The sequence below is a fragment of the Anser cygnoides genome, chromosome 4 (genome assembly GCF_040182565.1).
Source record: "Anser cygnoides isolate HZ-2024a breed goose chromosome 4, Taihu_goose_T2T_genome, whole genome shotgun sequence".
In the NCBI taxonomy this organism is placed as follows: Eukaryota; Metazoa; Chordata; class Aves; order Anseriformes; family Anatidae; genus Anser; species Anser cygnoides.
The window spans coordinates 80,863,873-80,886,604 of NC_089876.1; the positions used below are offsets into that span (position 1 = coordinate 80,863,873).

At 45.3% G+C, this 22,732-nt stretch overlaps 1 protein-coding gene and 1 long non-coding RNA gene across 3 annotated transcripts; one reads left to right on the forward strand and one right to left on the reverse strand.

Annotated features, from left to right (window-relative positions):
• Nucleotides 1–1,921: 1,921 nt before the first annotated feature.
• Nucleotides 1,922–16,840, reverse strand: PPM1K (protein phosphatase, Mg2+/Mn2+ dependent 1K). Of its 2 annotated transcripts, none has more exons than XM_066996502.1 (7): nt 16,701–16,840; nt 13,474–13,978; nt 12,802–12,902; nt 5,467–5,632; nt 4,803–4,947; nt 3,686–3,820; nt 1,922–3,076 (listed from the first exon to the last, which is right to left on the reverse strand). In XM_066996502.1, exons 2-7 carry the CDS (start codon nt 13,908–13,910, stop codon nt 2,945–2,947), a joined length of 1,116 nt encoding a protein of 371 aa, XP_066852603.1. In that variant the 5' UTR covers nt 13,911–13,978; nt 16,701–16,840; the 3' UTR covers nt 1,922–2,944. The 2 variants fall into 2 exon arrangements, with proteins under 2 accessions (XP_066852603.1, XP_013055467.1); XM_013200013.3 differs by lacking the exon at nt 16,701–16,840 and adding an exon at nt 16,409–16,604.
• LOC106048172 (uncharacterized) lies at nt 6,588–20,319 on the forward strand. Its single transcript, XR_010831320.1, has 4 exons — nt 6,588–8,413; nt 13,251–13,434; nt 13,926–16,965; nt 17,912–20,319. It is a non-coding gene; the product is annotated as an uncharacterized lncRNA (long non-coding RNA).
• The last annotated feature ends 2,413 nt before the right edge of the window (nt 20,320–22,732 follow it).

Consider the following 22,732-nt stretch of genomic DNA (forward strand, 5'->3'; position numbering starts at 1 on the left):
CACCTCATATTTTGGAAAGCTTTGTGTTATCCCTTCCTTTCAATAATACAGAAGCAGTTATGGATGGATCTTTCCTCTGAGATGACAACCAGTCTGTTAGAGGAAATAAAAGTGCCCAACAACTTCCGTTATCTATGAAATTTTCTACCAGATAGGGATAAAACAAAAAATGCCCCCAAATCTCCAGTTAGTATAAAAATGATTTCATTTTACATATAGGTCAATGCGTGGAAGTTATTTTAACTGCCAGGCCATTCCTCAGAGCACCTGCTCTTCATTTGCAGTGTTACTCATTACCAGCCTGCATTTGATACTATGCATTCAGTTTGGCAAGTATCCAGTACTGCTCAAAAAAACAAACATGTAATTGTCACAAACACCCCCAGCACCCTTGATATCTTCTGTCTGGACAGTGGCGTTTGGCACCGAATGTGTCGATGGGGCTTGTTCAAACCCCTACGCCGCTGCTCATGCCTGTCCGACACTTGATACCGAAGCTGCCCCTGCAGCAACTCCCTCTGCAGAGCTGACTCTAACCCCTCCTCTGCCCAGAGTAAGATGGCTATGTGCTGTGGTTAACTGTGCTGTGGTTAACCCTCAGCCGAGAGCTATCGCACTTGCTATTTCAGCAGGTCAGCTTCTCAGTGGGAGTCAGCTGTTCAGGTTGCAGTGCAAATGGGTCATAACCACATTGCCAGCACTGCTCTCCAAACCTCTGGTGGGTGTTTCCTCTCTGCAAGTGCTCAGGAGCAGGAGAGGCTGTCTCTTGCTGGTTTTACTACAAACAGGCTGTGGCGATTTTCAAACCTACCACAGGCTGGGAACTAGAAGCTCTCAATCAAAAGTGACCTTTTGCCTCAAGTAAACAAGGCTGAGCCCAGGATCAAACATGTTGATCTCAGGTGAAGACTGAACCCCAGTGCTGGGGCAATTCTGGGGAGAGAGAAGTAATGGTAAACCAATGACACATTCATTCAAGATGCCTGGGCAACAGCAACAAATACAATAGAGATTTACAAATACTGATTCATGAGTTCTTTATACTTATGAACCGAATATTGACACTATATATACCATATAATACACCAAGCAATGGGACAAAATGAGCATACTCTCTAAACACAGAGAATTAATGCTGTCAGTACAACGCTGAGCTCTGCAGGGTGCTCCTAGGCCTGCAGCTAGAGCCGAGAAGATGTGGAATGACTATCCTTGCTGTAACCCTGGGCCTGGAAAGGGCTAAAAATAACGAAGATATATCTCCTGGAAAATAACGAAGATGCCAATGTCACACTCAATAACAAGAATCGGACCAGGCATCTCAGAAATATTTTTCCTTCTTGTAACGTGGTTTAGTATCAGGCAATTTCTCTCACTTCTGTTCATTTTGGTTGGCTGGTTTGTTTGGTATGTAAAATTGCATGGTTGGAAACAGCTAAAAACTACTGTTGCAAATGTGGGAAGAGCCTGATTTTCCTCTGCCCTTGTTTCCTTACAGCAGGGTGATTCAGAGGCCACAGGAACTGCACGCCTGATTTGGAGCAGAGGAAGAACGAGACCTGACGGAGGCATGCTGGGACAGCTCTTCGCCTGCTGCCAACACACTGACGTGTCACCTGCAGTCTTGTCACAGCGGCGAGCTGAGCTGGCTCAGGGCTCTGGCCATTGGTGCCTTGCTGGACACATACTCCCAACACAACGGGAAGTAGATACATTTCCTTTAAGTACAAAACTACCTTTTGGTGTCCCAGTATCCGACACCCACTAGAAACAAAACTCCCAAACTTACAAAAATTACTGTACGTTATTAAAATGCTCACTCATTTCTCTAAGCTTTCTTGCTTTGAGCATTTTACAGCTCTCTGTATACCATGAGGAGACCCAGGACATCCTGACTAACTGAAAAAAAACTTCAGCAGAGGGCAGGAAAATGCTCATGTATTTATGAAGAAATAATAAGCAAATTCATTTCTTAGACATCCAAAGAATCTTGAACAGAAAACTCTTTGAAATGTTTCTTTTTTCTTAGGGGGAAAAAATGGAGAACATAAAAAAAAAAAATAAAAGAACATTGAAATTGATCGGAGTCTCAGCAATTCAAAAAGTGTGCTGCTTTTTCCCTCCTACATGCTTCTGTTAAGCCACTGGCACACCAAAGACAATGCAGTGCAAGGGGCTGCTGCATGGTCCACACAGGTGGTACAGGCTTTGGACCCAACGGAGAGACGTTCCTCTCTGTCCAACAGTACATGGCTCTAGCCGGCTCTGTCTCTTGGGAGCTGAAGGATGACAGATAACAGCAGTGAGAGCCTAAAATCCTGCAAAGCAGCGCTCTCTTCGGATGTTGTTCAGGTACACTGAATGCCACTGACACCAGAATATAACCACAGGCTAATTGCTTCTGAAACTTCCCCCTTGTATTTCACCTGCTTCTCCTGGAAACACAGGGAGTTTTGGGTGGCTGCATGGCAGAGGAAAACAACAAAACCTCTTTTTGTCTCACTAGGAAAACTGTGCGCTTGTTCCCCTGTGGATTAATGTACAAAGAAGATAGCGCATGGCTCAGTCTCAGACTTTCACAGCTGCCAGGTAACTAAGAGTCCTAGGTAATACAGGTTGGTATGAAACAAATGTGCAATAGCTCCAGCCTCAGGTGGAGGCCTAGAGACTTGTCTACGTGAACCAAGTGGTGTGAAGAGCTGCTGGGAATAGAAACCCAAAGAAATAGCTGCCTCAATGCCGATCTGAATAAACGAGCATAGTAAAATGCAATCAACTGCAAGCAGTAATGGGACATTACACACTAAGGGAGCGGTGGCATCTTCCTTAACACTGGCAGCAGGGGAGATGAACAAGACATTCAGCCAGCTTATGAACAGATGGGTGCTCTCTTGTAGCACACTGTGTCCAGATTATTGCAGGAAAAGACAGCTGTGGCAGGACTTCATGCCCACCTCCCACTGGAGGCAAAACTGCGGCTGAAGGAGAAGTTGATCTCGCCGTTTTTATACTTTCCCCATGCTCCAAAAGGCACTATGACAACCGTGCTGTTGTCCTCAGTGCCAAATTGCATTGCCTAAGAGAAGAAACAAGTTGTCAGCATCATCATCTTGCTCAAAAAGGGAAACAAGTATCTGACTCCATATGGGACAGCATGCTCTGAGCATTTCCTTGCTTCTTCCCAGTTCTAATGCTGCAGGTTCTTGTATACCTCAGAGCTTTTCATGGGATATGCCACCATCCAGAACCCTAGTGAGAAACCGATCATTTCTGTCTGTGCTGATGACATTCAGCACTGCAGTAAACTGCAGTTACTGTCCAGCACAGTTCTGTGGCTCATGAGCTAAATGCATCAATTGAAATGTTCGTATGTTCCTGGCAAGGATGTGGCAAGACCCTGGGAAGGAAAGGCCAGACAACTAGACTACTGGCCATGTAAGCCAGAATAGTTCAATTCACTGTTGAATGCGTGGTTGTGTTTTTTTCTTTGAAATACAAAAAGAAAAAAACAAGTGCACTGAGAGTAAACAACCATTTCTTCATGGCTTAGTTTTCTGCTTTTGTCTTTGCCATGTGCTGAAAAGGACCCACCGGAACACACTGAGCACCTGCACAGTCTGTGTCACCAGTCAGCTGCATTACCTTTGCAGCAGCGCTTTGGTGCTTCGAGAAACCCTGGCATTACCTGTTCAGTAACAACATGGGCAGCTTCAGCGGGATCGTGGCACTGATTAATAAAGTCACAGATCTCCTGACTGTTCACCATGAAGTTAATACCATCTGTAGTAAGGACCAGGAAGCTGTCATCTGCATGATGCAACTGAAATAAAGGCACAAAGTATGCACAACAGTAGAGCGAGTGCTGCAAGGTAAAACCGTTGCCTTGATTTTTTTGGTTGATTTTGTTTGGTTGTTTTTTTTGCATTTGTTTTTGTTTTGTTTTTTACCTTCTGTTGCAAAGCAATTTTTGTGGGAGTTTTGCCTGTTCTTTGTGCATGAGAACTAACTGTTCTAAGAGGCAGCCCTCTGGATACACTGAGGCCAAAAGACCAATGCTATATATATTGCCCAGTAAACAAAATGCTTCCTTAAACTAAGGATTTCAGTGAAGACACATTAAGTGCTGTGGTCATCTCCCAAGCCCCTCAAGCCAGTGCGTTGTGTTGGACTGGCAGCAAATGAACACAAAGTTCCTCAGGCCCCAGGAGGGGCATTGGGAAAAACTATGAAACAATATGACCTAAGATGAGAGCCTTGGTTTTCTCTTCATGCAAACGTGAATGCAACTGTGCTGAATACCTGGTTGTTAACCAGGTAGGTTGTTAACCTGTTTTCTGGACAATTGTAGAGCTATGTTAAGATGCATGTAACTGCCCTTCCCTCCTCCTCTCCTCACAGGTGTACAACCCTCTACATATTGCGCTGTTCTCAGTGACGGCTTTGTATCAGTATTATCCTCAAAATTAGGTATCTGACTGCAACTCCAAACCATTTGACAGCTTGGTACTTCAGTAATGGATATCACATGTGGTCACTTATCCTATATTATACTGTGATAACTGGGATTTAGAAGTTAACCTGGTTCTTGGTTGAATTTACTACTGGGTCCAGATTGTCTTCTGCCTTTAAGTGTTAATCTGAAATAACTTAATTAGAATGGGTCTTGCATTACTTCACCACTAAAAAAAATCAAAGATTGGTTCCACCTGGGTACACTGAGTGGTTACCACCACATGCTTTAAATACCTATGTTGCCCCTTAGTCCAAATGTTGCTGTCCCTGTTAACCAGGCCTTCTTTTACCTGAACCCTTTTTGTTTCTGGCTGGGCTATCACGCCACTGTTCTTAAGATCCAGATCTCCTATGCTCCGCGTCATTGCAAGTCTACCATTCACGTGTGGTTGTCCCAAACTGTTCCAGGCAACGAAGCCACCAGACTTCCTAATCCTGTCCAGAGGCACAAAAGAGAAAGCAAATGTGAGTTACTGATTCAGACTGAGTTACTGATTCCCCCTGTCTGTTAGCTGCAGTTTCTGCCACTCTCTGCTCATGCAGGATGGGATACTGAGGACCTGAGCGGAGAGATTGAGAGTTGTTTTTTGCTGTTTGAAGGGTTCCACAGAAGGAATGAGAAGGCTGAGTCCTGACCTGATAACTACAGTACGTTCTTCGGGTCTTGGCTTTCACTTGGCACTCTTGGACAAGTCTTTGAACTGTGTGGTCATGGCTCGGTACCCAGTCCTACCCATGCTGATCTTAACTGCTGTGACAGTTTTTGTTTGCATAGGACTTTACAAATCCCCAGCCCCCTAAATGGAAGCAAATGACGTAATAGAGGCTGTGCCACTTTCTCTTTAGCTTGGAGTGTTATGTTCATCTCCAGTCTCTTTCCCAGGTCCAACGTGGCAGCAGCACAGACTGACCGAAGCCCTTCCCCAAGAAGCCATAATATCAGCCACCAGGTACCTTTCCTTCTCCTCCTTCCTTTCTGGCGTATGGTCAATAGTGAGTTTCATAGCCTTTCCTTTTCGACACAGTAGGGCACGGCTGTCTCCCACACTTGCCACAACCAACTGAATACCATCCTGGAGCAGGGCCACTGTCGCAGTGGTCCCAGAGTTCATCAAAGTTGCTACAAATATCATATCAAAGAGAGACAGAGGGGTTTTAACACTGCCTTAAAGCATGGGAGCATTTACAAGAGAGTAACAGTGCCAATTGGTTAAACCAAAGACTTGTGCTCTACGTTACCAGTAAGTAACTGCTTTTAAGTTTAAACTAAAGCTATATATCTATTAAAAATATAGTGAGTAAACATGCATATAGGACTTAGGTAGGGGAGAGAGAGAGGAAGTGGAAAAGATAAGTATTTCTGTGCAACAACATGGCTCCATGTAAAGCGGTCTAGTGGAGTAAAAGCAGTATAAGGTGCAGAGGCTTCTTTTCAGCCTGTAGCAAATTGATTTTACTTTCCACTGGTTCTTCTCAAGATACAGGATTATTGTCTTTATCCCTGGGCACAGTGACTGCATGGGTAGCCCACCATAAAGCTGACAGTTTTTTCCTTCTGCCAGGTGGTGAAGTGGGCAACTGAGTAATTGTGATTGTAGCTGCATGTTGCTCAACAGAAGAGAACCTCCAGATCGTTCCCTTACTGTAGTCTGTAGGGTTCTCCCGTTGCTGTCAGAATTATTAATAATCTACTTCTAGTTACCCCAGGTTTGACAGGGGACAAAGGGTTCAGCCAGCAGGCACTGGCTTTTTTGAGAAACGGACTCAGCTCTCTTCAGACCACACAGATTTGTCAGAGGTCACGGTGCTAAGGCAGAGCTGGATTCTGCTTTCCTTACATTGCAAACAAGTGTGGTCACCTGGCAGTGGTGATTGCCTCTGGGCAATCTGCCCTCAGCACAGGTGGGATCACTTGGATTTTTGCTGCCTAGAGGGCAAGCCAGAGCTCTAGCTACTGTCTTCCTCTTCTGATAGGGCAAGGGAGTGATCTTATCTGTGTTTAGGGACCTGGTTGGATTAACTGTTGAATGCAAACTTTCTTGTTGCAACTTCTAAAAAAAAATTCAGGGGTGGGGATGTGGGAGGGAACATGCTTAAACAAGAAAATACCAGTCTGCCTAATTTCAGAATAGATGTGAGGTTTTATCTGTGGTGAAGGAAATACCAAAAGAACTGCCTAGCTCTCATTTTGGACTTCGATATTTTTTGAAGGGAAGTGCACCTTTGCAGCTAGTATCACATGCAACGCTGGCTAGGGAGAGCTGCCTGGAAAACACTAACTCCTGCTGATTTGAGCTCTTCAAGTAAAACACCTGGCTGGGAACAGCAATTGCCACAAATTCACAGCCAATGCAAATCCCTTTGAAAAGTCCTCTGTAGGCCTATTGCGGTCTGGGGTTTTCTAGAAATTGGTTTTAAAAGCTAGCCTATTGCACAGAGAACTTTTGTGTTAATTTAGGAATGAAAATCCCCAGTTTATATTCCTACTTTCACATGAGTAATGGTTGAAGGTGTTCCCACCACTGCTTCTGTAGAACTCAGCAGCAACCACGTGCACTCCTCCTGTCCCTGGCCCTGCAGCACTGGCCCCCAGGGTGGTGGCATGGACCTGAGACAGGACCGTACAAGGCCCCGAGAGATGCATGGAGCCTTGTTGTAAGGTGAAAGCAGAGAGCTCGTGAAACAAAACAACCTCTCAAAACCAACTAAACTAAGCTTGGGTTATTATTTAAAACAGGTATTATTACTGCTGCGATGGCTTGGTTAAGCAACTTAAGCAACAAGTCGATGGCAAACATCCACCATGGTAGTATAGGACACATCTTGGACTACGTTACAGTTGCGATGCGGAATGCTGTATTCAAAACCATGTAGATGCCCTAGCCTCTGAGTATTCAGGTCAGCACTGACATCTTGTTTCTAATTGGAAGCAAGGACTAGTCTGGTACAGGCTCACTTTGAGGCATGTTATGAAAATAAGGTAATAACAAGTAGCAGTGTGATCAGAAATTTTAGTAGAGCCAGTAAAATACCTGTTTTAGCCATCAGCTAAAAGAAGTGACATGAAGAACCTATGTAAAACGACCTTGTTTATTTCACAGAAAATAGATTTTACATAGACGTCAAAATTAATGCTGCTAGTCTCCCATCTCATTGCTTGTTTTGGAACTATGCTGACAAACACATATGGTATCAGAAAAGGTTACCATCCGTAGTAGTTCATTCATGATTGACTGCAAACATTTGGTCATTCAGGTGAATCTGCATCTTTACAGTGCCAACTATCAAAGCCAAAAGAGCTGCTATCAGGAAGCAGAGGGATGGTACTTGAGAGCCATCGAAGCTACCATACAGAACTGCAGTAATGGTCATAGAGACTCGTTCCTTAGAAATGTGTATGAGTTAAATGGCTCTTCGAGAAAAATAAATGCCACTCGTGCTCACTTGTCTGAGACCGATTCATGGTCTGAGTAAGGTTGGAAGAACGTGGATCTAATTAGACTAAAGGAATTATGTGATCTCTTGCACAGTTCCAAAACAAAAGAGTGAGGATGGGGTAATGTTTCTAATGCTTTACTAGGACTACTGCTAGGTTATTTAATAACACAAAAATATATTGCATCAGCACGTCTACTGGTTTTTAAAATTAAAGAGTTCATCTTGTTTACCTAACAATATCGCTATAAAACTAAGATCTTTCAATAGGTTCTTAACACTCACTGGACATTTTTTACTGCAAGTCATCTCAACTAATGTGACAAAGAGGATGTGTGAACCTTCCAGTAGTCCAGGCTAGGAACTGCCAGACTCCTTCACCTGGGACAAAATTAAGCAGATCTCTCTTTCCACTGAAGCCCAGCATATAGTGTCCAGGGCCTCCAGTTCGAGAGCTGGTGACCAGGTACAGTGTCTGCCACAAATAACACGTACACAGAGGCAAATAGGAAATTGACCCAGGGACTTTGTTCAAACAAAATAAACCTGCAACACTGGAGATGAAAGAATAAGGGCTGCAAAACAGGGGAGGGTAGTCACTTTGGGTTTACCCACGCTGTCTTTTGCAGGGTATACAGGAAGTCCTGATGAGCTGTGTGAAGTCCAGTTTGGCCATATTTGAGACTTACACATGCATTTTGTCTAGGGATGGGAATTGCCGCCATTCTTGCTTTGTCACTAAAACTGTGTGACAAAAACCAGTTGTTCTCAAGTCCAAATAAAAGCTACTTTTTTTTTTTTTTTTGGCTGGGGGGGGGATGTTGGTAAGTAACCAATCACAAAGTCAACCAAACAAATACATTCGTTTGAGATGTACCTGTCTCATGTATGATAACAGCAGCCATTCTATAGAAAATTTTCAGAATAAAATATGGCCCAATCTGTTTTCTCAAGGTAGTTTTCTAATTAAAATAAGTATCAAACAAAAATGGAGAGTTCAAACCAGTGCCAACTGAAATGGAGCCATTTTAATGAAGGGCGCTGAATGACTCATTCTGACCTCTGGCCAAAATGCAAAGAAATACCCCTGTAATATTGTAATTTGCATCTTCTACCTTGATTAGGTAAGAGTTTGAGCCCTCGGGTAAAAAAGCTGTCTTTGTGTTGTTGATATTACAAAATACTTAAGTAAAATTTCTGCAGCTCTCCCTTTTCCTCAGTGTTGCAGGTTAACATATTCAAAGAAAGAATAATCATGTGCTTGAATGATAATTAAAAAAAAAACAAACAACTACTTTTTAAATTTAATTATTTTTAAGACTTTTGCTGTTTACTCAGCACATTAAGTTGCAGGAGTGCCTTTCAAATATAGACACATCAGATAATACCTGTCTAAGTTTTATTAAGATGGCTATTCCAGAAGTGAGTGGCAATGTGATTAGAGTTGGATGCACTGAATGTGGAGGTCAATGGAAAGCATGCCTGCCTGTTGTTTTCTTTGCATGGGGGATTGTGCCTGCAGGCAACAGAAGCAGTAGCAGTACCTTATAGGACCGTATGAGGCCAGGACACGGTTTGTTTCCCATTTCTCCAGCATGATGTTCTAATTGCCTTGAGCACATGATTCACTTGTTTATTTCTGTCCCTGCTCAGGAAAGCTATTCAGCTTTTATGTTTAGGTTTTTACTACCAGTCAAAAATAACAGAAAACTCTGTCCATCTCTGTTAGTGGTTGTCCCATGGATAATGATATGTTTGTTCATCATGAACTCTCTTTACTGCGTACTGTATGTTAGATAAGCAGGGATTTAACAGTGACCGGATATATTTGAATGTCTGGAAGTGAAATAAAGGGAGTTTCCAATAAGATATCAAACACCATGTTTCAAGGCTTGGGCACATCTCTGAGCTCTTAATTATGAGAAATGATTTATGTGGGGGACAGCTTATCCTTGATCTGCCAGAGGAAGTTCCTTATGCTTTTGTCTAAAACTGTCGGAGGGGATACTGGAAGGGTCTGCAGGTCAGTATAGCAGTCCAGCTGCATGAGTTAACCTGCATGCCAGGTACAGCAGCAGTATCGGAACACATATGTACACCTGTATTTTTTATTGAAAGCTCAAAGAAAGTATTATTGTACATATTTTCCAATTATGATTGCAAATAACTACAAGCAGCAGTGTTCTTGAAGACAGAGCTAAGTTTTCTGTCAATGCACGTCTCTAGTCCTGTTACATGTGTGCCATATGTTCTTTTTCCCCCCCTAAATACTATTATAAACATTGTGCTAGCCAAAATCCATGCAATTTTGGCTCTAGGGGTTTGTCCTGGGAGTCATGGTCCTCGAAACAGCCAGGCACACATTAGATGTTTTCAAAGCAGAGTAAAGATCATGATCATGTGCTGTATCTTTCACAGATGCAATGAAAAGGAGTGTACAAACCCTGGCAGGCTTATCAATGGGAACAAGACTAAGCTATTTTTTGCACTTGATGAGCTCTGGCAGAGATTCAAAAAGAGGTCAGTCTTGACGAGCATCCAGTGTATCCCAGATACCAACCACCGTTTTCAAAAAACTTGGGCAATGCTCATGAACAACACTTCTAGAATAGCCACAGTTATTCAGAATTTTTGCCACCAAACTGAATCAGTTTGGAATTAGTCTTCTAACAAGGATACATGCAAAGCATTGAACCTCATGTAACTTTAAAAACAGAAGCAGCAACAAAAACATAAGCACCAAATAGTCATCAGAGTATTGAACTTTTTATGAAGATAAACAAAAAGCATGCCTTGTTCAGAAATCTGCACTTGTCTGTGCACAGTGCTGCTCCACTCTTTCCCTTATAGCTTGATTTCCAGCTGGGCAACCATCCGAGAGCACTGGGCACTTCCAGATCCTGCTGGCTCCTGTGAGAGCATGCAGGCATTCAGTCTACCTAAGAAATGCTCAGTATTTCGCAGAACGTGGCCACAGCGGATGTTAAATGATTGCTTTTCCCCTTTATATTTTTGGACCTCAAACTTTTTTTAATAAAGAGGGTTTGTTTGGCGTCTTGATAGCTGTTACATAAATTTGCTGGCATTTGCATTGTTTCAGTAAGGGGCCCTACTCAGTGAGTTAAATGATATGATAAAATGCAACAAGTAGTTCCAAAATGCTCGGCTTGCAGCACAACTTGTTTGTCAAATATTTTCCTTGTTCAGTTCTTCAAGTCTCAAATACAAAATGCTATAATCAGAAACTGTGTTCAGAACAACAAAGTATAGTATGGTTGCCAAACATCCTTGTCAAGGAGTTGCTCTGAAACTTGACAATGGTCACAGAAATGAGGAAAACCAAGAGCTGTCTTAATAACAAAGGGCCGGGGTGGAGTACAAATAAAACTAATTACCATGTTACTAAAAACAGAAAGTCCTGACCCAGCGAAGCACATTAGCTCGTATTCAGATGTCTTCTTGAAAATGGGCTTCTAATATAATGTAATTGCAAGGAAACTCTTGGATGCAAAAGCTTATTGGCTCTACTGATAAGCCTCTCATTAGCTCTGTGAAAGCTGACTTAGTAGGTCAAAATCACTTTGGATTCTTTACCACATTTTTTTTAATAATAGAGGTTGTCTTGACTATAAAATAGAATATAATGGAGAAAATAACTTGACAGATGAAATTCTGCCCTTTTTAAGGGCCGCGTTTCAGAACCTGAGACTTCTTTTCCTGGTACGTTAGCCTGCATCAGGTAAGAAGAAGGGGGTACTTCCCTCATAGTGCTGCAACAGCCAGCCTTCCTGTCCTGCCAGTAATTGTTTAAGTCTATGTAGGTTTGTGTAGAACTTTAAGTGCAGGAAACCACTCCAATAATAGATTGTTTTCACTGATTTCTTAAAGAAGTAGCCCAAAAGCATGGTATAACTTTAGTCCCTAAAGGACTTGTTGGTTTAATGTCTTTCTTGGACAGAAAACTTTTCCCATTTATGCTCCTGTAAAACCACCTGCTGTATCACCAGCATCTGCAGCAGCTCTCTGCAACACTTTGTTGTTGGTGGTGGTTTTTGGTCAGTTGGTTTGGCTGTTTTGTTTTTTTTTTACACAGTGGGCAAACTAACTCTTGAAATAGTATTTTATTTTAGAGAAAACTCCTGTGACAGAAATGGGACAATGACCTTCCCAAATTACTCCCGATAAGTCCCAGGAGCTTTAACTGGAACTTCAGATGTGTGTAGTCTCTAGGCGTATACAGGCGAACTTGATGAACAGCCAGGACTAAGAAATCTAAAAGGGCTAGTGCTGGCTTTACCACAGCCAACCTTGTTTTCCTCTTGACTGCTGTTTTCCCTTTCATACTCAGCTACTCTCTTGATTCTCTCTGTGTAGAAGCAGTACTGGTTGTATTAATTGTGGCTTACATTCCTTCTTGACTGCAACGGCCAAGTCAGAAAGGGGAACTTTTGACAGTGTCAAGGGAGTAACAGCTCTTCAACAGGGAAAAAAAATATATGAAAAAAAAAAATTATCACCCAGGAAAGTTACATTGCTTGCTAATTTAAATCACTCCTTGCTAACTTGGGAAATGCTTTTCTGGACAGAATCATAGTAACAAAAATTCAATGAAGATTATATCGAAACTCAGACTAATAACTTCCCCGGTAAATTTGACCTAGACTTCTTACAGCTTTTTCATTTTAAGGCAGGTAAAGCATAATTGTTTCATTTGCAGTAAGTGAACAGAGCAAAAAGCTATGTTAAATAAAACTGTTCTCAAGAGGTTTTCAGGATGTCTTAGTACAAATATTGAGCAGGTAAGAAAATCCTCTTTCCCCACACCTATAAGAGAATAGAGTATTTTTTACCTACCGTCAGCAGACAGATGAGCATGCCTTTCATATGCATTGTTTATTTCTAGAAAAGCATTGTTCAAAACGTTTTCCAAGTTTTCCTCCTGAGCAAGAAATTCTCTGGAAACAAACAAAAAAAATTAAACTTTTTTACGAGAAATATTCACCTTAACCAATCTCTTCTGTAGACTTATTTCCTCCCTGATTAACGCTGGATTACACTGAAAAGGTAATACTGTTTTATTAACGACTTATGCTGGAAGCACCATCTTGTAATTTTGTAAATAGATCAAGTGCTTCTTCCAACACCCATGCATGTGACACGGAGCTCCAGAAGAGCATCAACAAGCCGTGTAGGTCAGCAATTGCAGTGCCCCCCACCTGACAAGGGACAATTCACATGCTCTGTGTTTCCAGCCCTTTCCTGGAAGGTGGGTACAATCACATTCTCTTTTCTTGTCTTTGCAGGCTTGTTCCATGGGGCAGGGAGTGCACAGAGAAGTACTCGATGCCATGTCTGTTGTTAAGGGGAGTGTTCACTATCCGGCGTTCCTGCGGCCCCTTTCGGACTAACTGGCTGTATAACCGAGGATGACTAGCGGCAGTGTATCACCCACAGTTCCCTTTTGGCCCTAAAGAAGGAAGCTCTATGGTAAGTCATTTGCCACGTGTTCACACGACCCACACTTACTTGATATATTTTTCCATGTTCTTAGCACAGAAGTCTGCTGCCGCCACGCCGCCATGTCCATCGTAAACTGCAAAGTACAGGACATCCTCTGTCAGCTGAGCATAATCAAAGCGGTCTTCGTTTTCCTTCCGCTTGCCAATATGGCTAGCACAGCCCACGTTGCTCAGGCTGACTTTGGGAATTGGCGTCCCATACTTTATGCTTGGTGGGAGGAGAATAGGTTCGTCAATGCGATTGTCCCAGATGCCAAAGGTGTCCCATGTGGCGGGTCGCCCACTCCCATCTGGATCGAAGCGGGACGCACGTCGTTCAGAGGTGGAACTGTAGCACTCAACTGTCGGACGCTTCTCGTCTTGCAAGAGGCGGGACGTCAGCAGGGCTCTCCGTACTTGATACCCTCCCTTTCTTACCAAATGGATTAAAGCAGCAGTTGACATAACTTGTCTTCGCAGAGAATCGTAGGAACGAACAAACGTTCAGCAATAAAAGACAGCGGCTGGAATGTCTAAGAACAAAGAGAGAATCCATCAAGAAGGAAGCAGCACAGGAAGGGGGATTTTCAGTTACATCATTCAGGAAACAATTTCACAGTCAGAGGCCGCTAATCATGCATAGCACAGCACTGCCTAGAAGAGACTACAGAACGATCTGCATGACTCATCGAGAAACAATCCTACACAGATCAGCCAACATCTACAGTTCTAATGAGGAATGCTGCAGATAAATCGAGGTAAGGAATCTCCACTAGCTGCCTCCATCACGATAGCCTGTATTTTCAGAGGTAGCTAGGGTTGTGATGGAGCTAGTGAGAGTGATAATGACTTTGTTCCAAGAGCTGACTTCCTGCATAAGAGACACGACATTCCATTCTGTCTCATTTCATTAGTACTTGCATTTTACTTGTCAAAACAGACTTGGGAAGTGAATTGTGATTTTCATTTTTTTTTCAGGCCAGGAACAACCACTAAGAGTGTATCCATAGACACGCACAATTACTCACTTGAATGTCACAAAATGGAGCCCATGCAGCTTTGAGCTGTTCTGTCTGGCCTGATGTTCTCTACTCAGACCCAACCCTGAAATGGGATCCCTTGGGTAACAAGGAGACCAAGTTCTTCCACTGACTTTTTTTTGGATGTCTTTTCTGGTCCAGATGCATTAAACGCACCAGCTGGCTCACCACAGCTAAAAACTGATTAATGCTTATTCATCTAGGATGCTGAAAAGTACAGAGATCAGCTTATTTAACCATTTGCAGAATAACGCTTAACATGATGAAAGTCAAACAAGCTGGGGTGCATTTGGTAATAAGTCCATGTTGTTGCATCAGATAAGTTTGAACTGGACCACCAGATACCTGAAACTAAGCGTGCTAGGTTTTCAGCAAGGAATTGCTCTTGTTATTGCTAGATGTTTGTGGGTGTGTTGGGTAGTTGCTGAGAGCAGAATTACAAGTGAAAGATGTTCTATACTGTAATGAAGGGATTAAAAATGAACAGGCTTGTGATGAACGCCAATGCATCAAATGGCACAAATATCTGATGTAATCCAGCAGCAAAGAGCAAGCAATAAATGTACCCCAGAAACACAGTTATTCAGGGCTGGAGCAGCCTGCTGTTGTATTCCAGACAGCAATCGCAATTGCAGCTGTGGTTTTGAAATATTGGTTTAAACTATTTTTTTAAACCCTGCACAAAATGTATGTGCTTGCAGAAATGTTCAGTCAAAGGTAGGTTTGTAAGCAGTTGCTTTATTAGAAGATGGCTGTGACGTGAGCTTTCTGCAGGCCTACGGTAAACCTGTCATTCACAGCTCAAAGCATATAGCTCTGGATGCCTCTTGGTTTATCTTGAATACACTTCCTTAAGTGAGGAAATATGTGTTTACTTATCATTTACAGCATAACAGTTCACTCAATAAATATCAGACAAGCTGGGAATCGATATTATCGTAACAGATTAAATTGGCCTTGGCTACCAGCCGAGTGCAACTGACCAATGTCAAATTTTGAGTGATCTTCCGTTTTATTCCTGGATGTCTGCAATATCTCACCCTTATTTCACTATACTCGCGGGTGCTTAATAACTGGTTTACTTTCTTGACTTTTTCTTTTCTGCTGCCCTTGACTCACAGCAACAGTATGTTAACGTCCTATGGTGAAGCACAGCACGACAAAATTCAATGCCTGCCAACTTAGGAAACCCACGATCAGATTCACTTCTGTCAGCTAGAAAGGAGAACATGAAAAGCTAGCTATATTTAGACTTCCCAGTATCCACAGCATGAACTGGAAGATTATTCCAAAATACGGAGCTAATTAATGTATTTGTTTCCATCAAACGGATCTCTCAAAAGCCCTTTTTCTCCAGGCAAGTACAAACAGCAATGGCTGTTTGGCTTTTCAACTGTCTCTGCAAGCAAGGAATAGGAAACCGAGCCGTAACTGCCGTGATGTAAATAGCTGGCTTTCAGCTGACGGAGCACGGTCTGTACTTTCCTAGCGGACAGGCTGCCAAACACTGAGCAAGCCTACCGGGGACAAACAAGACGAAGGCATTGTAAAAGGCAGCGCTGGTACCACAGCCCAAGTGCATGTGGGGGGGCTGTAGATGCTCCATCTGATCCTGATAGTCTGCGCCTATTTAACCTACAAAAATAGTTATTATAGGTAGCTAACAACATGCAGTAATTGCAGTTAATGATTAAGCCATAGTTCAAGCTGTATGGTGCCCCCTTGGCAGAGTGGCAGCTCCACGGCAGATGGAAAGTCTCCATGCCGAGCGGGGGGCGGAACCACCGCAAGCCAAGAAGGAGGAAGGCACGCGGGGCTCCGCACCGCACTGCATGCGTGCAAACGGAACGCGAAACCCCCGGCGCGCCCGAGCGGCTGAACCAGGGCAGCTGCCCCTGCCGCCCCCACCGAGCCGCGCCTCACCGCTCTCCTCCTCCTCCTCCTCCCGTGCCCGGCAGCCGGCGGCGACGAGCGACGGCTCCGCCAGGCACCGCAGGACGCAGGGTGCCGCTCCCCACCGTCTTCCCCGAGGCCGCCGGGCCCAGCAGCCCGGCCCCCCTCAGCCCGGCCCCTCGCCGGCCCCAATGGCAGCGGCGGCTGTGGCCGAGCCCCCCCCGCCGCCCACACCCCGCCCGCGTCAGCGCCGGGCGCGCGGCCCAGGCAGGGCTGCGAGCAGCTGAAGGAGATCGGAACAGAAGCACGGGGAGGGAGAAACCGTGTCGTTTTGGCGTCCTCTGGGCGCCCGGCTCTCGGTCCGGCACGCCGTGTTCCTGCGGGGGGTGTGGCATCCCTGGCGTGCTGCTGAGGCAGAAGGCAGGCGTGCGGGGCCGGGGCGGCGGCGGGACGGCTTCAGCGGGCCGCGGGCTGCTCGCAGCGCTGCCTCTACCGCGGGTGTCCTGCCTAGGGGAACACGCGGCAGCTGCGCATCAGCCGCCGCAGGACTCGCCTCCGTCCATCTTGGGCAGCTTGCTTCTGGTCTGGTAAAGCTCAGAAATAAAATCCTACGTCTAAACACCGTGTAGGTTCTGGGAAGGTCAGACTAAAAAACACGATTTAGACAGCAGTTTATTAAAGCAAAGGTCGCGTTTCTGTACGTAGCAATCCCATCTTTTCTGAAAAGATCACTAGTAAACAAATCGTTGTTTTGCCTACTTGAAACTTTAGATGTTTTTTGACTTTTCAGGCAGCTTATTGGGAAACTGAAGTAGATTATTGCGGTGCTTTTCTGCCCTATTCTTACCTACAGGATAAAGCAAGTTAGGATAGGATGCTCCTAGCTGCTTGCATTCTGCTTTTGGCATTCTCCATTCATAGCGTGTGAGCGGTGTAAGCTGAATTTGCCCTGAAACTTGGTACATTGTGAAGCATTAGAAGTTAGGGGCTGCAGTGCTTGAAAATAGTGCTGTATGTGGATCATGGCATGTATGTGCCATGTATGCATGTATGTGGTTTCATGGCATGAGGCATGCACATTGAAAAGCCACGCTGCTTGGCTTGCACACAGTGCCTTGCTGTCCTGCAGCTGTGGGCACACGGGAAGCTTGCAGCTACCTGCCGTGCTTGCCACTGCAGTGGGGTGCGGGGCTTTTTTCTTCCTCAGGCTCCAATGCACCCCAGCTCAAAGGGAAAGAAAGTGATTGCAGTTGCTTTTATAGAGCTTTTATAGATTGCAGTTGCTTTTATAGAGCTATCAAGTGCGGCTCTTAACTGAGCACAGCTTTTATTCCTTTCTGGTCCTTGACCTGTGGCATCTGGGGCATTGGATATCTTACCCTCCAGTCTCCTCCTGAATGTTTAGGATCAGCAGGAATATAAAGTTCTGAGTGGGGTTACTGGTGGAGAATCATTTGCAGAGTCATTAATGCAAAGAAGCACCACTTCAGTCCTACTCCGCTGCTTTACAGTTATTTATTTTTTCTGGTTTAGATTGCTGTTCCTATTTGCCATGGACATCTGGGATTTAAGTCCACTTCAGCAGAACGGACTTGAGGATCTTAAAAGGAACGTTATTCAGGTGAAAAACACTTCACAGCGAGGGCATTCCCCTATCATTTGACACCGTCTGGCTGCGAGCCTGACTGGAAGCCCACTGGAAGCCCACGTCACGCTGGCATCTTGGGGTTAGACCGCTCCCTCCCTGCTCCTGGCTGCAAGGTCCAAGCTTGTTCTTGCTGCTGCAGACACAGGAGTAACTTTCTCCTGACAACACCTCTCTGTTACCTGACCAGTTGATTGCTGTAAAGCTTCTGTGTGAGGTCTCTCTCTGAAAGCGTTGAGAGGCAGACCTAGCAAAATTCGTGAAAGCTGCCTGCCATGGCCTCTGCGAGTATGGTGCTTGTCATGGGGACTTCCTTCACTCTGCCCTGGCTCGCAGGAGGTCTGGCTTTCTGCATCGTTTCTGCATGTCCTATCAGTAGATGCCTAAAGAAAATAAAATCAGAGGGTTGCTTTGAGAGATAGGCAGCTTCTCTGGCTTCTGGCCTGAGCTAAAATTGGATCAAGTATTCAAGAGGGGAGAAGAGGGAGTGCAAGCACCCATGTCTCTGAGAGTTGCTATGTCTGAAATAGCCCACAGGTGTTGACCTTCAGAGCTGGGCTGCTCTGATGGGTGGTAAAGTGAGGTAGTCCTCAACAAGCATCCTTAAGGAATTTAGAGCATTCTGATAATGTATGTCTATAGGTAAGCCTGCTGTCAGTAGTGGTAAGAATAGCTTCTTGCTTGACAATGATTTACTTTAAGTCTCAAGAAAAAGACTTCTCTAGCACTCACACGGAAAAAAAGAGTGTGCGCTTTTTGACAGTGGTTGTTGTTGGTCCTCAGTATTTGTGGCTTGGAAGGTGGACTTGTGCAGATATCACCTCATGTGTTACCCAGTCCTTATTGTACCTAATAGCAGTTTTTACTTTCTATTGATGGTGTTCTCATATTTGCTTAGTCATTGTTAATACAGCCACTGCCTGGTATTATGGAAAGGGCTCCTGCTTCATCCAAAGAGCAAATAATGTGATAATGGACATGCAGCATTATAAACCTATGTCTCTCCTTTTAGCCAAAACCTGAGACAAGATTCAAGTTCAAATATGTGTTTGCAAAAATAAAAAATGTCGCAGAAAACCTCTGACATTTACCTTCTGTATGAGCCCGTTAAAATAACTGGGAATTTGGGGTGCCGAGTTATTGCTGCGATTCTGCACTTGTATACTGTGTGCTGTTGCTATCTTCTGCTATTTAAAAAAAAAAAAAAAACAGATCAATTTTGTGCATGAATCAGATGCTAGTCCCTGGGAATGGCATGGACAACAGGGACCAGCAGCTGGGCGCACGTGGAGGAACAATGCCGATAACAGCCAGAACTGGGTCTACCTCTGAGAGAATGTTTATTTGTAATTGCATTGTTTTCTGATTAAGGTAAGATGCACAAACTGATTGTTTTGTCAGCTGAATTGCAACAATAAGCTCATTTTCCATGCTATCAGAGGTACGAATCATGAACCTAAAGCTCCATCATCGGTGAGGTAATGCAGGGCTGTCACCAAGTCCTTGCTTTAATTGCTAGTGTCTTGAAAACAGCTTTATCTCTGCTTCTTGTCTGCAAAGTGGGGGCTGATGGGAGCAGCTTTAAAGGTGACCTTGTTATAATGGGACAAATACAGAAATAGTCTTCTAAAACACTGACAGAAGGTGTCTTGATAGCATGGAAACTTGGCCTGGGAACCAGCAGCATCCTTGAAAAGTGCAACTGGCACCTCTGAAATGCAGCTGAGGTACCTAAAAATTCTGGGTAGTGGTGTCCTATGCCCCCTGTGTTATAAAAAGTACTTGCTTTCTACCCAACATGGAGCCTCGCCCCTCCTCCCCCCCCCAAAAAAAAAAAAAAAAAAACAACCAACCAAAAAAAAAAACACCTCCACGTGCATGAACTCTTTGATGAGATCTAGACAAGATGGGATGCTTGTTGGAGGTGCCTGTCAGACTCGAGACTTGGTGGAACAGACCATCTGTGAAGTTAGATTTAGACTGTTGTCAACTGGCCCCACCCTTGGGATTGGTTTGGTGAGTGCCCTACCGGTACTATGTTGAGATATATAAATATGTGCGTATATGTAAGTAATTGTGTTTGTTGCTTTACTAATGGTAGTTTTGTGGTAACCTGTAATACTAAAATATATACTTGTTGCTACTATTGAAATATATATTTGCCTTCTGGTAGTACCTTGGAGTAGCTTGATGTACACTTGTAGTTTTAATAGTAAGTATACTTGCTTTACTAATAGTAATTTGTAGTAATTGTAATAAAGGCATTTAAGAAATAAAACATCTGCATCCTTGTGTATTACAGACTCCTATGAACCCAGTCATGATCTTTATGTACCCACAGGCCATGTAACCTTGCAGGTCATGACATGGGCAAGGGGACTTGAAGTGCCAGTGGGTGCGTTTTGAGGGCAATCTCACAAAGGCAGCATCGGGCAGCAGAGGCTGGGCTAGCTCACAAGGGGAAGTGCCAGTCCATGAGCAGTGTAAGGCTGAGCTCACGTAATCCCATGCGTTTGCAGCATCATGTGCAGCTAGCATGAAGCCTTACGCAAGCGTGAAGGTGTCTGCCTTGCCGATGTCTGTTCTCTTCACGAACAGAAGAAACTCAGACACAGCAGCCCTCGACTGCTCTGACAGGCCATTGTGCCGGCATTTGTGCCCTGGTACCCACTGAGGCACAACTACTCCAGCCTGCTGCGGCTGGATGGACAACCCTTCCTGTTAGAAAGGAATAGTTTCACCTGGGAAATTGTGACAGAAAGAATAAACTGCTCTCAATCTGATGGGCGTCAGTGAGCCAGAAGCAGCTGGTGATGGATTCAGCGTTGCTCCCTGCATGGTGACCAATACAATGGTCTTCCAGGCCTTCAAGGTGTTGTGGTAATTGTGGTACTAAATAACACTGCTTGTTCATGGGCAAATTAATTCCTGACAACGTTCTGAAGGTAGAAATATATGGGAAGGAAACACTTTCAGAAAAGTGAGTTTAATTTTCACGTGTGTTGAGTCTCAGGTCCAAATTCCCTATTGATGCAAGGGAGCTGAAATTAGTAAAACTCCATCCCCTTATCTCACCAGTAAGTTGACCGTGTTTCTGCTTTTTCACCTAACCCCTTCACTGCAAACAAACTGGTGAAGATATGGCCAGTGTTTGAAGGAAAAAGCCCATGGAGTTGACATAATGAGAGAATACTGAGAGGAAAGAAATAACATTTGCTTGGTTTCATTCAGGGACTGTAGGTACCTTGGTTACACAGTGAGATGGTGTCATGCTGTGCTTGCTCCGCCTGCACCTGTTCACCTGAGGAGGGAAGACCTTGATGATATTTAGGAATACCATTTAAATACAGGCAAGGCACAGGGGCTGGTAATTCAAAAGCCAGTTTGGAGGAGAGGTGGATATAGGGTAGTAAATACTGATGAAAATAAAAATGAAGACGTGCGTTCTGCGGCTTTAGCTCAACTGTGAGGAGGGGGCAGAGCGGCCCCGGCTCCGCCCCTGCCCCGCGGGCATATGGAGCTCAGGAACCTGACCGCGACGGGGCGGGGCAACGTAAAGGAGCGCCGCACCCAGGGGACGCTGGGAGATGTAGTCCTCGGGGAGGGACTCAGTTCCGGTCGGTCTCGTTGAAGCGCGGCGCGTGCCGGGTGATCAGTTTTGCAAGCATCGCTCCGCGGGCGCAGAGCTCGTTTCAGGGGCAGGCGGCGGAGCTCTGTTCCCGGCGGGCATGTTCCGCTGCTCCTACTCTATCTGCTCGCTGGAGCGCGGGCCGCTGCGTGTTCCTTCGTTACTTGTTTGTTAGCCACAACGTTAAGACCGGGAACCGTGCCCACCGGTCTACCTCCGCGCATGCACAGAGCCGCCCGGCTCGGCAGGGGAGAGGTGGCGCCGCTTGGCTCTCTGCTGCCTCCTGCTGGCTGAGCAGCGGCATTGCGGGCAGAAAGGAGCGGTGCGCTGCTGCGTGCTTCCACCTGATGGCGAAAAGGCGGAACTGCAGGCGGAGGATCGCAGCGTAGCCCTCTGGCGCCACCTCCTGGCAAAAAAAGCGGTACTGCAGGCGGAGCGAGTGGCGCGTCGCCCTCAGCTGCCCCCTGGTGGCCAATACTCGGTACTGCATGAGAAGACGCGAGGCGCATGCGCAGTAGCGGGAGAACACATTCTATCTCCGTTGGCTGGAGAAAAACTGCAGGCGGAGAGGCTGGGAAGAGAACGCCCCCGGTGTAACGGAGCAGATCCGGGGCTACAGCTGACCGGTTAGACTCGGAGGTCTCGGGGAACAGCACGGGCTGGGGAGCGCAAATGAGTCAGGCGGCCGGGCGCGTCATGCCCCGCAGCATGCCGGGAGTTGTGGTCCTTGGGACCCAGGCTTCCGGTCGGCCGCCATGTCTTCCGGGGCGTGCCGGGAACTGTAGTTCTGCATCACCACTCGGCTTCCAAGCCGGGAGCTGGACGGAGACAGGTAGGAAGGGCGGCTGCTTCCTCCGTGTCAACGGAGCGGGGTGCCTCCTCTTGCCGCTTACGTGTGGTTTTCTGCGCGGTTCCCGCTGCTTCCATTAACGAGAAAACAGTTCGGGAAGCCGTGCCTAGTTCCACGCATGCGCAGTCAGCCGGTGGAAAAGCGGTATTGCTGGCGGAAAGCCAGACCGCATTTGCAATAGCGGCACGTCGTCCCTCTGCCGCCGCCTGCTGGCGAAAACCTGGTACTGCA

What these genes read in the sequence shown, in the direction of transcription:
- PPM1K (XM_066996502.1), bottom strand. Translation starts at nt 13,910, where the DNA reads ATGTCAACTGCTGCTTTAATCCATTTGGTAAGAAAGGGAGGGTATCAA. An exon ending in AGGAAGGAGGAGAAGGAAAG is followed by an intron (nt 4,948 to 5,466) that starts GTACCTGGTGGC and finishes GCCTCTGGACAG; the next exon opens with GATTAGGAAGTCTGGTGGCT. An exon ending in CAGAAACAAAAAGGGTTCAG is followed by an intron (nt 3,821 to 4,802) that starts GTAAAAGAAGGC and finishes CCTTTATTTCAG; the next exon opens with TTGCATCATGCAGATGACAG.